At 36.3% G+C, this 16,855-nt stretch overlaps 2 protein-coding genes across 2 annotated transcripts; one reads left to right on the forward strand and one right to left on the reverse strand.

The window, feature by feature from the left end:
* Positions 120–4,660, reverse strand: LOC109715786 (uncharacterized protein ycf45). Its single transcript, XM_020240957.1, has 9 exons — positions 4,108–4,660; positions 3,479–3,693; positions 2,879–3,029; positions 2,555–2,746; positions 2,188–2,350; positions 1,792–2,030; positions 1,284–1,460; positions 1,015–1,176; positions 120–581 (listed from the first exon to the last, which is right to left on the reverse strand). The coding sequence occupies exons 1-9, from the start codon at positions 4,537–4,539 to the stop codon at positions 282–284; spliced, it is 2,031 nt and encodes a 676-aa protein (XP_020096546.1). The 5' UTR covers positions 4,540–4,660; the 3' UTR covers positions 120–281.
* LOC109715785 (SEC12-like protein 1) lies at positions 9,640–16,359 on the forward strand. The gene is made up of 10 exons (XM_020240956.1): positions 9,640–10,071; positions 10,215–10,312; positions 11,892–12,024; positions 12,872–12,963; positions 13,424–13,523; positions 13,626–13,698; positions 13,783–13,903; positions 14,778–14,897; positions 15,691–15,761; positions 15,848–16,359. Exons 1-10 carry the CDS (start codon positions 9,841–9,843, stop codon positions 16,027–16,029), a joined length of 1,221 nt encoding a protein of 406 aa, XP_020096545.1. The 5' UTR covers positions 9,640–9,840; the 3' UTR covers positions 16,030–16,359.

Consider the following 16,855-nt stretch of genomic DNA (forward strand, 5'->3'; position numbering starts at 1 on the left):
TAAACTTCGTGTGTCGAAAATATCTTGTATTCTTTACTGCAACTTTACAGAAACAGTTTTGAAAATAATCACTCGAAAAGAATCACAGAAGAAGAATGGATTTCTCGGCAGCATACGGATAGAGTGTAAGCAACTGTGTGGGCTATTTTTACTTTATAAAAAAATTGAGATAAATTGCAATAAGCTTCCCATTTTGACGAGAAAATGAGCTTTGTGATTTACATTTCTGTACATGATACTATACAATTAGCGCAACATAATGCCAATGTGGATGTAAGCAGTTATTCAGGCAATAGAGGCAGCCGGGAAACACTCGCGCCTCCGCTCTCGCTGACTAATGAATCGATGTCCATTTGCTTGCTGGAAAGAAGTCCGGCGTTTTTCTGAGACGAGCTTTTTTTTTTTATCTTCACGGGGAGAATCTGCAGCCGTGAGTTCAACTCAGTTCCTGATGTCTCTGCGGCTAGCTGGTAGCTCTCCACGAGCTCCAGCTGGCGAGCAATAATCTCCGAGCATCGAGGCAGCAGCTCGACAGGTTCGCCACCAGGAATTACAATGTATTCAATAGCCAGTCGAGCCTCCTGTAAGTACCAGGAAGTTCGATGAGGTCGAATAACAAAGATTTGAACTAGAATAAATATCATACAACACACCAAAACACTGTTTAGCACAATTTGACTGGATGGAATAGGACAAGATGACAATGTTAGAAGATGAGGTTTTAGCATCTTGAACGTATCAGGAATTGCAAGGGGTTGCAATTATCAAATCTGTGTGGGTCAAATAGTCCCGTTGGGATCAAAAAATTAAATCCCATCCAAGAGGTTGGGGTTTAATAGGATTAAATTCAAATTGTATCCCACCGGACCAAACCCCAACCCGTTGCGATCCCCAATGCTTCCCGGTCACTTAGTTCTCCTTCTACCCCAGACATTTCTCTCAGTTATCCTATCCAATCCAATTAGAGCTGTTGAACACGGGCCTAAATCTTTTGCTTGTAAAAAATGAAGGTACCTCCAACGCATCAATCTCCTCCAGCGATGGTTTTCTTTTTGGTGCATCATCTTCGATCTCTATATCTCCTCTGACATCTGCAGGCCCATTCTTTACAGAGCCGAAAGTCTCCATTCCAAGAATCATTTTGACAGCCTTTACCATCTGCGCCATGGCATTGGCCTGCGATTTGATACACATAAAGGACAATAAAAAGATGAGCCATACATCAGAACAGTACAGAATTGATTGACGATTAGAGAAAGATGGCAGAAATTGATCAATTATACCTTAATGACAAACACGGGAAGTTGGTGATACTTAGCTACACTACGAATCCAAGGATTCTTCTTCAGTTCAGCGCTTGAAGCAAGAATCACGTCTGCAGTTCCAATGTCATCGATTACATCCAACTCATCCTCAAAACCCATAACATTTGCCACTTGCAGCAGATCAGCTTCCAATATCTGGCAGCAAAAAAACCAAATAAGAGACCGTCTTGGGAGTTTCTGGTAGGTGATTCATATAATTACAACTAAGATAGTATCAGTTTGATTAAAGAGTAAATTAAAAGAAGGGAAAAAAAAAAGACACAAGGTCAGTCTTTAAGACTTCAATAAATCCTGTCCAGATACCACTTTATGAGTAAGTTTATAAGTAAGCACCTTTCTCATTTTTCTTGATTCGTTACAATTTGAAAACAAAAGGAAAATGTATGTTGAGGGGCACCTCTTTCAGCTAGAGTAGATGATGTTGGAATTATTATGATCCTGCTCTAATTATTACGCCAATATTTACCTTATAAGTATACACACGTACTGGCGATCTCCTCGACAACTTCGTCGTGCTTGTTCCCTTTCTGCTAAACTCAAAACTCATATCAGAATCATCTTCAGCAGGCATACTTTTGCCCCTCACACTTTCCTTATAAGAAGTTGATGCCTCCTCTTCGTAATGTTTCTCAGATAATGGCATAGGGCTCCCTAAATTGTTCATTTTGCCGTCTACCTTCCGTACTTCAAACATAGGAGACTTCCCTTTTTAACCCAAAAAACGCAAAAAAAAAAAAACAAAAAAAACAAGGTATCAGTAAAAAGAAATAAATATTTCAGTGTACTATTCTCATGCTTTATGGACCAGATCACAAGAAATTGGTAGAAAAGATATTAGTTCAACATGCATAATAGTCAATACCTGCAAGAATAGCATCTACAGTGGCTTCTAATTTGTGATGCACTCGACACTCAGTCTTCGATATCATCTCAACAGCACAAGTGAATGTTGGAGGTCCTTGCCTCTCAAGAATTGTTTTCTGAACCTTCCTTTTCCTCGCCTCTTCGTCACCTAGTGTGACACTCTGCATGAGAAAATAGCTTAGATGACTATGTTTCACCCACTCAAGTGCCTCTTCTTTTTCCTAGATTTTGTTTAGCATGAATTGCTAATTGGTACTTGCAATGAAACTGTTTGCTTCAGCTTCTTCAAGTGCCCAATCTATAGCTCCAACAAGAGCCAGGCTTTACAAATGCATGATTTTAAAACTAAATCACAAGTTGGATACCTCTATCCCACCAACAAGTATCTGCAAGCAAGGATTTTTAATGATGCTATCAATTGTCACTCCGTGTGCTGTCCCAACAAGCTGAACACCTCTTTGAGCAATAGTGCTGGCCGCCATAGCTTCAAGTTCTGTGCCAATTTCATCTATAATGATGACTTCTGGCATGTGATTTTCCACTGCTTCTATCATGACCTACAGAAGCACCACAAATATTTCACATGCTCTTTTATACTACTAAGTTTTCTACTACGCTTCTATTTTGCAGTTTTCAAGTGCTGTGAAACTTTTAAGAGCCGCAAATAGGGCACATTGCGAAGGACTCACATTGTGCTGCATGCTAACATTTGGAACTTGCATTCTCCTTGCACGTCCAATACCGGAGTGAGGTACATCCCCATCACCTCCTATCTCATTTGACGTGTCAACTATGACAACACGCTTCATGCATTTATCTGCTAAAATCCTAGCTGTTTCCCTGCATCAAGAGAACCATCTAGAGATGTTAAAACCGTCGAGAGGTCTATGCACCATATTTCTCCTCCAATAACTCCATGATCTCACATTATTTGCATTATAAAAAAGAATCCTTACCAATCAAAATTTTAAATCTTTAATCAGGGAATGAGATTAAATAGGCGTAGTATTGAGGTGAAGCAAAATGAGGAGTCAAAGCATGTACCATCAAAATGTGTTGATTTACAAAAGAAAGATGGATCACTAATATATAAGAAACCTAAATCTGAATTAATCTAAAAGTTATGAAGAGCTATAAAAGCTTGGCCTAGTTGGAAACTCATGCATAGCACAACACCAATCTCGCTTAAAATGACGATTGAGAGACTCGAGTAATTAAAGATTAATCTCGCACGGCCAACACTACTTGCACTTTACTTCCACAATGAGATCTATTAATAGATAATGCACCTTATCAAGGTTGTCTTGCCAACTCCGGGAGGTCCAATTACCAACATGGAACCCCCACTCTCAACCAGATCACGTATCATCTCAGCACTTCCTGATATAGCTCGACCAACTCGGCAAGTGAGACCGATTATTTGCATCTTACGGTTCCGAATCGCACTGATCCGATGTAGTGAATGATTAATCCCAGATCGATTGTCCTCGGAGAAATCACCAACCTACAAAAAAAGTTCCGATATAAGAAACAAAAAGAGTAAGATGGAAAACCTCAAAAAGATCCTACCAATGCTATATAGGTGATGCAACTTACTATCTTGTTGTGCAAAATGAAGGATTACTTTTTCGTACGAACTTGCCGTTAAAAAACCTGTTAAATGTGAGAAGGTGACAATCACGTGCCTCGCTACAACGTTGTAAACGTGGGCATAATGTATACTCCAATTTGCACTTTACCATTCTATGGTTCATAAATTGTAGTACTTTGCAACCTTTTTAGGTACAATCAAGCAATAACACAGTGATTGTTTACAAGTTTTCTTGGGATTAATCTATCAAGTGAGCGCTATCTATGCCAATAACAATACAATTGCATATCCATTGGCGATATAGAACAAACGAATCAAGTAATCCACCTTCGAGATCGCGTGGCGGAGGTCGTCGATCGCCACGGGCCGATCCGACATGAACCAATCCCCCGACGGGAACCGCGCGATCGGCCGCCGCCCGAGATCCATCACCACCTCGATGAGCTCCCGGACCTCGCCGTGCCGCGCCAGCTCCCGCCGCATCCGCGGCGGCACCAGCTCCAGGAACAGCTCCAGCTCGTCGTGCACCTGCACCGCCGCCGCCGCCGCCCCCCCGCCGCCGCCGCCGCCGCTGCAGCCATCGGTCCTCGTCCTCGGCGCGCCCGCGGGGCTCCACGGCGCGCACCGATCCGCGCTGGGGCGGCGGATCGAGGGCGGGGCCACAGCCTTGCGCGAGCCCGGGACGCGGCGGGACGAGGAGGAGACGACGAGGCCGGAGATCGGGCTCTGGAACGAGGCCGGGTTCAGGGCCTTCAACATGGTCGGGGATCGGAGAATTGTGGGGGAGGAGGAGATGGGAGAAGTGGGGGAGTATATAATGAGGTGGGCTCGGTGAGATATTTCGTCGAACAGGTAGAGGGGAAGGTCGAAGAGGAGGAGAGACACAAGAGCGGGGAATAAAACGGAATAAGTGGACGGAAGATTCCGAGGGATCTATATCGTTTCAGGGTCTCCTGCACCCGGTGCATCCGTACACCACTCTTATCATAGACATTCAAAACATAACTCAAAAATTCTAAAATATGACAAATCAAATTTATTTCTAATTTCGCTAGTTTCATCATAATTCTTTTTTCAAAAAATTTATTATACAAAAATTATCTCCTACAATATGGACCTAAAAAATTATATTTTAATTTATTAGTCTGTTTTTTTTAGTGTTCAAATAAATAAATACACGCGTATATATCCAAATTAATAAATTAAGGATAGTTTTTTCTTTCTTATTAACGAAATAACGTTCCAAATAATATTGCTGATTTTAAAAGTTCAACTTTTAAAAATCGCACATCAGATTTATCGTATCAAAATTTAGTTTTTACAATACGAGTAATAAAATTTATAATTTTTATTTTGATAGAAACAGAAAAATCTGTTCTGCTCATTAGGTCCACTATTAATCGCAAAATAGTTTGGCGTGCATTAATACGAGTTCTACCAATATTACCACCCTTAAAATAGTGATGATGATAAAATATGGGTTAATTTCATACATGTCCCTATAAACATAGTGAATGATAAATATGTTCCAACAATGCTAAACTTTCATATGCTGTCCCTATAAAAAATCCGATGTTTTCAAATATATTCATGCCATTAGGATCCATTAGAAAAATTTAGTTAACCATAAATTAAATACTTAACTTTGGTTAGTTTTTAACGTTTTTATTCTTTTATATTATACTGTTATGATTTTTGGAAGGATATATTTGTGATGGCAAAATCGAAAATATAAATGGTTCTCTAATGGTAAAAAAAAATCAGAAGGACATATTTAAAACAATTACGACTTTTGCAGCGACAACATATGAAAGTTGAACTTTGTAAGAATATATTTGCTATTTACTTGTTTGTATAGATCTGTATAAAATTAACCCAAAAAAATTTTTAAGTTGGTGTAGGCAGATGCAAGGATGCACCGGGTGCAGGCAAATAATGTCTCAAGAGGAGAAGGGTGCGGGTATTGGGTGGATTCGAAAGGTGGGCACGCAACGGACTCTTCTCGGCCGTTGAAGGGAACGGGCGCTCGCACGCGGTCCACACATTCCGAGGACGGACGAAGTGTTTTTGGTCTCCTGTTGCTTCTATTTTCTATTTTTTCATATATTTTTTTTCGCCTTTTATTTTTATTTCTTGTTTTTTTTTTTTAAATGTTAATCTCGGCGGGTCCCTTACAAATATAGTGAATAACAAATATATCCCTATAAATTTTAACTTTCATATATTGTCCTTTAAAAAATTCTAGTATTTCTAAATATGTTTCTATGGTTTGTTACGATTATTTTTAATTTTGTAATAATATAAGTGGGGTAAAAAAATTAAAAACTAATCAGGGTTAAATATTTAACATATGATTTACTAAATTTTTCTAATAGATTCTAGCATAAGAGATATATATTTAAAAAAATATCAGGACTACTGTAGAAATAATATATAAAAATTTAATTTTATAAAGATATATTTATCATGGTACACGTGTATAAAATTAACCCAAAAAATTGGAATAGTGAAGAAAAAAGAGTTGGAAGGTGAGGGATTGATGATTGGTCCATCCAGGGGGGACTTGGCATGGCAGAACACTTGTCACTTGCTGGATGGAGAGATGCAATTTTATAAGATTTCTCCCCGTGGTCTTATTCGGAGGCGCCGATTTCTCACAAATTTCTCGTGAATTTCGTGCAATTTCATATGTCAAAAATTCTACATTAAGTTGATCCGTTTTTTATTACTCACAGGAAAAATAAGATTGCCTCATTAGATAGCGAAAATTCATTCTACACTAATGATCAGCAAAATTAATCTTGTGCGTAGAAATATTTTATACATGATCATTAGAGAGCGAAAACTTATTCTACCATTAATCATCAGCAGCACAATCAATTCTATGTGTATAAATTTTTTATGTACAGAATTATCAGAAATGCATTCATTTTTGTTCCATCTTTGAAGACTTGAAATTTTAGAATAATTTTATGTAAAATAGATGAGCCTGAAAGACCTCAGCTTATAAAGAAAACAAAACAAAGAAAATAATGTCAAATTTTTGTGAACTTTGATATGGTTACAAACATCCAAATTCTTTTTCGTAAAACCTTAAAATTCTAACTTTGAAAAATTATTACCCACAGTTGGTGCATTTAGACATCTATACACTGCAAATTAACTTTTCATCAAGAAATTAAAATATATAACAATCATAAGGAAATATTATAACATGCCTGCAGGTAGGACGGATGACTGAGAACTTATTTGGCCTGACTTACTGTAGTGAGACTTTTACCTTATTTAGAAAAGTTTTATATACAATTATACTCTTTTCTGTGATTATATATTGTTAGATGTGACTCGAAGTTGATAATCGACTCATGTTCGGGTTTTCGACTCGCCGATAGTTTCGCGGTGCTATCAAAATTGGAAAAATAAAATTGTCAAGGAAAAATGAATGTATGTGGTGGGTAGCGGAGGGCTCGGGCGTTATGAGTTTTCTTTTCGTTTTTGCCCTAGAGGCGTGAGATCGTGGTTGGTTGTAATCATCTGAACATTGTATTCCTTTTTCGGTCGATAGTGAAGTTTTTTCTTTCCTCGCCCGTGATTTTTTTCTGCAAAAAAATTTTCACGTAAATCTGTATGTTCTTTTTATTTTTCGCTTGTAATTTGATTGTTTTATATTTGTCATTTTATTTCCGTTTATGCGTTTGTCGTAATATATATCATACTACATAACAAAAGCAAGCTATTTTAATTAGGCTTGCTTATGTAGTTCGGCCTTGTGACGTAAATTCGAAGTGGAGCCAAACAATCCCTAATAGATACGCAAGTACACTGTGTGCAAGCAATACTTTCTTATGTCACTAAAAGGTGTTACGGTGTTGATAAAGGATAGGAATATTGTTATAATGTTAGCTGTAACCATTTTTTTTTTTTTAAAGCAAAGACCTATTTTGAAGTAGGCTTTATTATAGCGAAACAATCTTGCTCGCTACCGTATAAGTGTTACTTCATAATATATTTGACCAAGATTTTAAGTACCTATCGGCATGGACCGTATCCACCGTGTCGTACCGTATCAATAAAATACCGACATCGATATAAACTCCGTACAAATAGCACAGCTCAAAACTCTCTATTCTTCAAATTAATAATCTCAATAAAATTCAAAAAATATGATAAAAAGATATAATAAATAGTTAGAATATTTTGGTGTTAAATAAAATAAATATTTCATACTATTATGTGTCAGTATACAAGAATTTTTTGACCGGAAAACATCGGCATGGCTCTGCACGCACCGTGTCGTACCGTACTGGTAAATTTTCGGTACGATCCCGTACCACGGCACTTAATTAAATCCTTATATTGGACACATTTTTTAATTTTCTCTCAAATATAATTTTCTAGGTACGTAGGCAAATAGGGAAATGCTTTGGGTGCCCCCACAAGACCTTTCTTATCATTTTATATTTTTTAGCCAGTATTTCTATATTAGCAAACAAACTATGATATACTTCATGTTACGTAAAAATAGAAGAACAAAAGTCTTCTTAAATTATTTCGAGCAGAAGTTACCATATTATACTTGATTACGTATTTATCAGCTTACTAGGCTTAACAAGATCACTCGTATAGATGAAATATCTTCTATGCATGTAGAATACAGTTTTCTCACGTAAAGATTCTTTTATGAAATACTAGTGTATTGATAAATTCTGCGAAGTTTATGCCATGTGCATAAATTAAACAAATATCTTCATTTTGTGCATGTCAGTATAATAATTAATAGTTTATAAAGGCAACGTTTTAAAGTTTTACAGTAGTACTTCTGTCGTTATAAGTAGGAATAATTTCATACAGTTCTCTATAGACATATCGAATAATAGATATATTCCAACAAAGTTTAAGTTTTCAGATTCAATAATATTTATATTTGTCTCCCTGTTTTGTTACTGTTAGCTCATTATTTATTTTTTTAATTAGCAGAAGATAAATAAAATATCAATTTTGTCATTATAAATATATCTCTCGAAAAATACTAACTTTTAGAATCATACAGAAAATATCTTCTAAAAAATCCCCAATTGCCATTTTCTTCCTCCATAAAAACTAACTCAATCTATTATTGTTACAACATCTTCATTATCTCTTCTCTCCCTCATTTTCTCCTTTACCTATCTATTACTGATTCTCTGGCGCTCGACATGGGGAAACAATACGAGTCGTGGATGAATGGGGACCAGGAAACCCTAGTTATAGGTTCGAAAATAGCAAGAATGAGAGAGAGGAAGAGGAAGATGAAGAGGAAGAAGAGTTTCCATTGTTAGGTTTTGCTAGAACTAGGGTTTTGATTGAGATAAAAAAAAGTATAATACCAGAGAGATAAAAAAGTCAATTTACCTCACTAACCAAGATTAAGTATTTTATCTATCATTAACTATATTTCTAATAAACACTAACAACAAGGGTATATTTAAAACCATTATGACTTTTGAGCGATAAATATGAAAACTTAAACTTTGTAAGAGCTTATCTGCTATATGATATGTTTATAGGGAGCTGTATAAAATTATCACTCATAAGTATTCTTAGAGATCCCCTACAGTATTTTTTTTTTAATTATTAATAAATTAACACTTAAAAAGTATAAAAGAGTTTTATTAGCTCACACAGAGGCTCCAAAAATATTAACTAAGAGCAATAAATTTGACAATCAATAAATAACAGCCCATAACTAAGAGCAATGTTTTGGCAAATCCAAAGCTTTTTTATACTTTTTAAGTGTTAATGTCCCCACAAACAAGTGCCAACTCTTTGCCAATCATCACCAAATTGCGGCCCCGCGTTGACCATTTGAAAGTCAACACCAAGAACAACCGGAGCCGCAAAACAGCATCTAGGCAGGGATTATTCCTCGCCCGCTCGTCTCTTCCTTTTCGCACTCTTGGGTTTCATCGTCTTTTATTGTTAATAAAAACTCTATAATCCAATCTTTTTCCTATAAATTAAGATCGAGGAGATAACAAGAAAAGGAAAAAAAAAAAAATAAAGGAAAAAAGAAAAAGAAAAATGAGAGGGGAATTAGGGGCGACGAGGGGAGAGGAGGAGGAGGAGTGGGAGCTGCTCCTCCCGTCGGAGCCGCGGGAGCGCGCCACGTGTGCGGCGTGGATTCGCCGGCGGGACAGCCGCGTCCTCGTGGTGATGGGCAGGGCCTCTTCTTCTTCTTCTTCTTCTTCCCCTCCCTCGCTCGACATCTTCTCCTTCGACCCCAAAACCACCTCCCTTTCCCCCGAACCCTTGGTAGTTTTTTCTTTTCTTTTTTTTTCTTTCTTTTTTTTTTTTTTCCTTTTGTGTGTGTGTGTGATGGGTGGTGGTTATTCTAGGGTTTCGATTGAGTGAATTGTAATTGTGTGGGAAATTGGTTGCTTTTGGATGGTGTGTAGGTGAGGTTTCCGATTCCGGGAGAGGGCGCCGATCCCCTGCAGTTCGCGGTGCACCCGAGCGGCGACGAGTTCGTCTGCGCCACCAAGAACGGTTGCAAGTGAGTTTTTGCTGCCAATTACTCTAAAAATTTAAGCCGATAGAGAACGGTGTTTTAGCATTGTTATATTTTGATAGGCTTTATAAGATGTGAGAGTCGGAGCTTGGTAGGATTAGAGTTTAGGATTTACTGCTTGCTCTGATACCATGTGAAACAGCCTTTAAAAGCTTAAGCTGTCAGAGAACGCTGTTTGGATATTCTATATTTAGTAGTCATTTCATGGTTGTAGTTTTTGGGCCCAAGATCATAAAATTGTGAATCAGCGATTCCACGGAGAAGCATGGAGAATTCTTTCACAGCGACTATTTGGCCTTGCTGTAGGGTGAAATATTATTTTTGGGGAGGAATTTGAACAAGCCAGGTGTTTTGGTTTGCTAATTGGGGCAACGGTGGCAGAAAGCACCAAATGGCCCTATGTTGGAGTTTTCACTATTGCTTCTCTTTGCATGAGAATCAGAAGCTCCAATTTTCGCTGCTAATCGTATTTTAGCTTCTTCGCTGCAGCAAAAGCATTGGACTTTTCCCTCGGCCAAACACCCTATTTGAGATGACTATAGCTGAAAGTAGAAGTAGAAGCGGTGTGAAATAGGTACTAAGTGAGCTGATAATGAAACGAGTCTTTAGTCATCAATTTGAATGGTGTAGCAATTTTACTCACTATAATTTGATTTTTTTAAGTCGATCAAGAATCTAGTGTTTAGGAAGTCTTAAGAGTTAGAAGGAAAATGTTACTTATGTTTTATGTTCTTACAATTTGATCTTGATTTCATATTAGATCGTGAGACTTTTAAGTGTTTTAAATCATAAAATGATATACTGAAAAAGAAATAGTTCAAGATGCCTAATGCTCTAATGCGTCCTCGGTTTTTCCTTCTATTCATAGAACTTTATCCTTGAACTTCCTCTTCACTGTTGCATCACTTTGGGCGGATATTAGGATTTGCAATGAAATGGTTGAGAGAGTGCGATAAACGCCTACAGATTTGACGGCATGCAATAGTGCTATCCATGTTCTGGTTTCTGATAAGTTTTTCTAACTTCCATTATGCTCATCATATTAGACTGTGTGAATATTCTCTATGTTAGCATCGTCGGTCATGACCGCTTGCTCCATTGGCTTAAAATCAGTCTAAATTTTATCATTTCTAGCGAGAATTGAGATTTAAGTGGAGCATCTTTTCAGGCGTCTTTTTCTTGGTTGTATTGGGTATTTGGGTTATACATTTATGCCTACTTATGTATGAAAAAAATCACATTGTGTTCTTTGTGGTATGAAGATTACGCCTTTCCATCACAAATAATGGCGTTAACCAAGACATTTAAAACCATGAGTAATGTGGTACTGATCAAACTTTGGGAACATATAATATAATTTGCTTTTGATCATTGTCCGTGTAATAATATGAATCTTTTGTTTGGATGGATTTGATTGATATATTTTATAAACTATAAATTCTTGTTGAAAACTGTAACTACGTAGTTATCTTGTGAACAACTATAGTTTACTTTGCATTATCTAAATATTATTTTATCAATGTTAGCATGATTTCACAAACTAAGCCACCTCTTTGATGTGCAGATTATTTAAATTGGTTTATCAGGAATTTGGCGTACGTATCCTTTCTAGGGAAACTCCACCTCTTGAATCTGTGGGTCTCCAGAAGTGCCTGGCTTTTAGCACAGATGGTACTAAATTTGCCATGGGGGGTGAGGTATGCGATCATGGACTTTTTTTGACTTTACATGATAGCAAAAATGTAGAGAAAGTAGTAGTATATTGAGAACTATAAAGAATCACACAAGTGTTAACTTTTCACTAGTTCTATATCGTTAGTGTTGTAATTGCTTATGCAGAGACACTAAGGTGTCTGACCAGTATAGGTGGAGCGGCATCATAACAGTTAATTGACAACGATATTCTCTTCTTCTTTTTTTTAGCCAAGGTTGTCTATTTCTTAAACAACGCGGTGTTGTAGCAATTCTTTCTGTTTTGTTGTTTTTTGTGACGACTACTTTTTTCTCGTTTCTGCAAGTCAACGTTTCTCTGCAATTGATTACTTTACTTGGTTCAGTTTGGAGATTTAAAATGTTTAACGCAGATGATTCAAAATTTCCTCCTGCTAACTTTGAGTTATTTCTAAATTGAGTATTTTATCGGTCTAGTGGCATTATTCCTACAACCCCTCTTTTCGTCCAGAAAATTCTTTAGGTGGATTTTGGAGGACAACCTTCCATCTTCTATTTTCTATTTCATGACCTTGTTGCTTGTTTATTGTGAATTGCATCATATAAATTAGAAGGCTTTTCCTCTTCAATTAGATAGTTCTTTATAATCTATTACTTTACAACCAGCAAAGGGAATAGCATATCACATTCTTGTTGCCGTGTATCAGATACAAAATTACTGGGAGAGTAATGTAATCAGGAGCATTGTAGTTTCTCTTATTTTCTTTATTTTTGTATTTGTAATCAATCATAGCAACAAAAAAGTCCTGAATATTATTAGCTAATACTTCATATCATGTGCTTGATAGTAGTTCTATTTTGATGTTTCCATAGGACGGGCATCTCAGAATATTACACTGGCCAAGCATGAATGTTTGTTTGGATGAACCTAGAGCTCATAAATCATTTCGGGATATGGATATCAGGTTAGAGAATATTCTCTCCTTTCTTTCGGAAGTTGGCATTTCAATATGATACTTAATGGTTGCATATGGAACTTCTTTATTCATCCTTTGGCTACAGCTGTTACTGTCTAAATATTCGTATCGTATACAAATCATTTGTCATACGATTCTGTAATTGTTAGTTATTGTTTCTAAAGAACAATGGAAAATCATTGGTCCTACATATGTCAAATAGTAGTAATATCTTTTATGATTAATGTGTATAGCTCTAATTCCTTAGAAATGAACAGCGACCTATTATGTATAGTATAACACTAACATACTTGAGATTACTTTAATAAATTTCGTGATTGGTGTACAAGATTACTTCCTGTAGATTGGGTAGATTCCTGGAAACAAAGCTTGAATGTTATATTCTGATAGTAAGTCACACTCATTATTTTAGTTTTGGAATGCAACAGTTTTTACTTCCATTTTGCAGCTTAGACTCAGAGTTTTTGGTGTCGACATCCACTGATGGTTCTGCAAGAATATGGAAGATAAATGATGGTGCCCCACTGACTAATTTGACTCGAAATTCGGTATAGCGTTAATGTTATCTTTTGGACACATTATTTTCCGATGTGCATATAAAATGCTGATATTCTTCTGGCCTTATTTATTCTGTTGTTTCTTCTCTATAGAATGAGAAGATTGAATGTTGTCGGTTTTCTCGGGATGGAACTAAACCTTTCCTGTTTTGCACTATTGAGAAAAGTAAGATTGCTAATGAATTTGAAAAACCATTATTTTTGTTGTTGTTATATTAAATAAATTTTGTTTTTCCTGTACCCAAAACAGATGGTAAAGTCGTAACTGCTGTTTGGGATATCAGTACGTGGAATAGAATTGGATACAAAAGACTACTTGGAAAGCCTGTTTCTGTTCTATCGATTAGCTTAGATGGAAAGTACCTAGCATTGTAAGTATATGAACTTGCTAACTATTTATCTCACATGTACATGTTGGGATTATATGAAACTTATGCATGAATTTTGTGAGATAACTGGTATTCAAATAACTGAAACTCTCATTATAATATTTCTCTCCATGCCGTCATATTATCTCTAATTTCTTATAGCGGTTTTGGCATAAATATATATCCCTTAAAAATATCCACACTTGCCATTAAACAATTTTTAAGGAAGGTTAATCTTCTAGCCTCTGCATTATGAATATCTTTCGAGATTGCCTGTCTTATTGGATGAGAATCAAATGTTGTTGCTATGGAGGAAGTTCATGATTTTTTTGTCTTACTCATCACTCTAAACTGTTATGTCTGGCTAGTTGTAAGCATATGAAAACCATGAGTAGGCGTCTTAGATGTATATTTATTGTAGTTGTCTCCCGATGTTTCTTGCAAGTTGCAACCACCCTTCTGTTATTTCCTTTTCCATGTACCTTATAATTGTTTCCGCATTATGTGAAATGTAATTATGTTCTGATCTGTCCACCTTTTCTTACATTCGTGTTGCATGTTTTTACTTCTCGATCATTTTCATTGCTTAATGATGAAATTAGCATGTAGATATCTTTATCTTTCTCAGGCCAACATTGATCAACCTTTTTTCGCCGTAAATGTAATGTTTCTCATCTTTCTTTGGAACATCATGATCCTGGTCACTGGTGCAAACGGAAAAAAATTGATTCCTTGCTAGAGTATATTAATTTTATGCTCTAATAATTACTTAAACACTATAATTTAATTGAATTTTGGAATTCGTATTTATTTTGCTATATACCTCAATTTAATTGACATGGATGTATTAGCAAATTAACCGAGTTAATTTATTCAGAGGGAGCAACGATGGTGACTTTTGTGTAGCTGAAGTAAAGAAGATGGAGATATCCCACTGGAGCAAGAAGATTCATCTTGGCACACGAATTTCTTCTATCGAGTTTTGTCCTACAGAAAGGTAATAACATCAATTTACCTCAAACTTTGGATAATGCTTCAGATTATTTAATTTTTTTAATTTTTTTGAGAGATTTTTTTTTTTATTGTATGTTAAAACTTTATAATAAGCTAATTTTGCATCAGATCCCCTATTGCTTTTGAATTTTTTGAGTATTCAGTGGCAGTAATCGCTGTGTAACCATTTCCAATAAAGGACTTCATTTAAGATGACTCGACAATTAAGATTTACTTAATGAATACAAATTTACTCTGAAACATATTCTTGACAACATCTAGCAGAGAAACAAAATGTGATTAGCAAAAAACATAGTTCCTCAGTGTTGCAAATGACTTTTTCATGTGTACTGTGGTTTATGTTGACACCATTTTGTGTTCTGTTCAAGTCATTTGCTTTGTAACCACTCTGATGTTTAGCCATGTAAATGCCTTCTTTCGAGAAGCCACCGCCAAAATTTATTCTGCCTTCTAGCATCTCAAAATAATCTTAAGTGCTGTAACCTGTTTGATCAAAGAAACTGCTCCATCCTGCAATTATATGCATATATGCACCGTGCTTTTTACTTCCATCCGAGGATTGTTGTGCTACTCAGCATGGTCTGGCGCGGCACGTGCCATCCATTCCTCTCTTACTGACATACAAAATTTGCAGTGCCTAGTCGTGCCGGCAGACTGTGCAATGCCAATGACGCACAGACATGCCCTATGCTAGTGGCACGATATTCCTTACTTACAATCCACCCACTATGCATCAATTGCATCATTTGCTTAAATACTCTCTTCCTACACTGCAGAGTTGTGATTTCCACTTCGTCGCAATGGGGACCCATGGTCACAAAACTCAACGTACCTGGCGATTGGAAGGGTAAGAAACGTGAACAATCACTAGGTTTCCTTCAAACTAAATTCCCTTAATTTGCACTTATTCTTTCCCTTTTCTTTTCACCGTAGAGTGGCAAATCTACCTAGTACTCCTGTCGCTATTTCTGGCCTCGGCTATTCTATGCTATATATTCTACGAGAACTCCGATTCATTCTGGAACTTCCCGCTCGGAAGGCACCAACCTGCAAAACCTTGGAACACCTTCAAGCCGATCGATCCTTCGCAGATTCCAGATGATCAGGATTGGTGACTATCTAGAATTACTTAACTTATCCTTCCACTCGGACAATACTTTTCTTCTTTTGGTTTCTTGAACTCGACTACGGGCTACGCAACGATAATGCTTCCACCATGGGATTTTTTTATTTTTTTTGGACTTGTTGAATTTACACTGATCTTATCGCGTCTTTTTGGTGCTTCTTATGTCGATAATCCGATGATAAAAGGCGGGTTTATTTGTGGTAACACTGGTAATGTATTATTAAATAGATTTAAAGGATGGTTGTGTCTCCTAATGATTTCTAGCTCTGTATTTCTTTTTAAAATAATTCGAATAAGAATAATTTGGATTGATCAGAAATTGATAATTGGAAGCTGTGATGGTTGGTGAAGGAAAAATAAAATGTGTAGCAAATCCTTATACTTTGGTGATATGGTACTTGGAATTTTAAAGATAAAGATTGTATAGAGAACCCCCTCAACTATAGGCTATTTTGAAATGGATCCCTCAACTTTGTTTTTTTAACCTACTGACACCCTTTGAACTCACAAATATTTGAGATTGAGTAATTTTAGTTAATTTGGTTAGAAGTTTTATGAAATCTAGTGATTTTAATTGCTTTTTTAAGAAATGAAACGGAACTAATGACAGCTAAATGCTAATACAGCCAAGTAACAGAATTTTTTGGCTTAGCTAACTAAGATAGCTTAAATAAAAAAAAAAAGCTAAAAACATACAGTATTTACCTGAACTATCAACCATTATAAATCAACTATCTTACCTTTCATAATTTTGATTTTACTATTCAATTTTTTAATTTATTTGATTTGAATCAACGATACTTTGACTTTAAATT

This window comes from Ananas comosus, linkage group 9 (genome assembly GCF_001540865.1).
Source record: "Ananas comosus cultivar F153 linkage group 9, ASM154086v1, whole genome shotgun sequence".
In the NCBI taxonomy this organism is placed as follows: Eukaryota; Viridiplantae; Streptophyta; class Magnoliopsida; order Poales; family Bromeliaceae; genus Ananas; species Ananas comosus.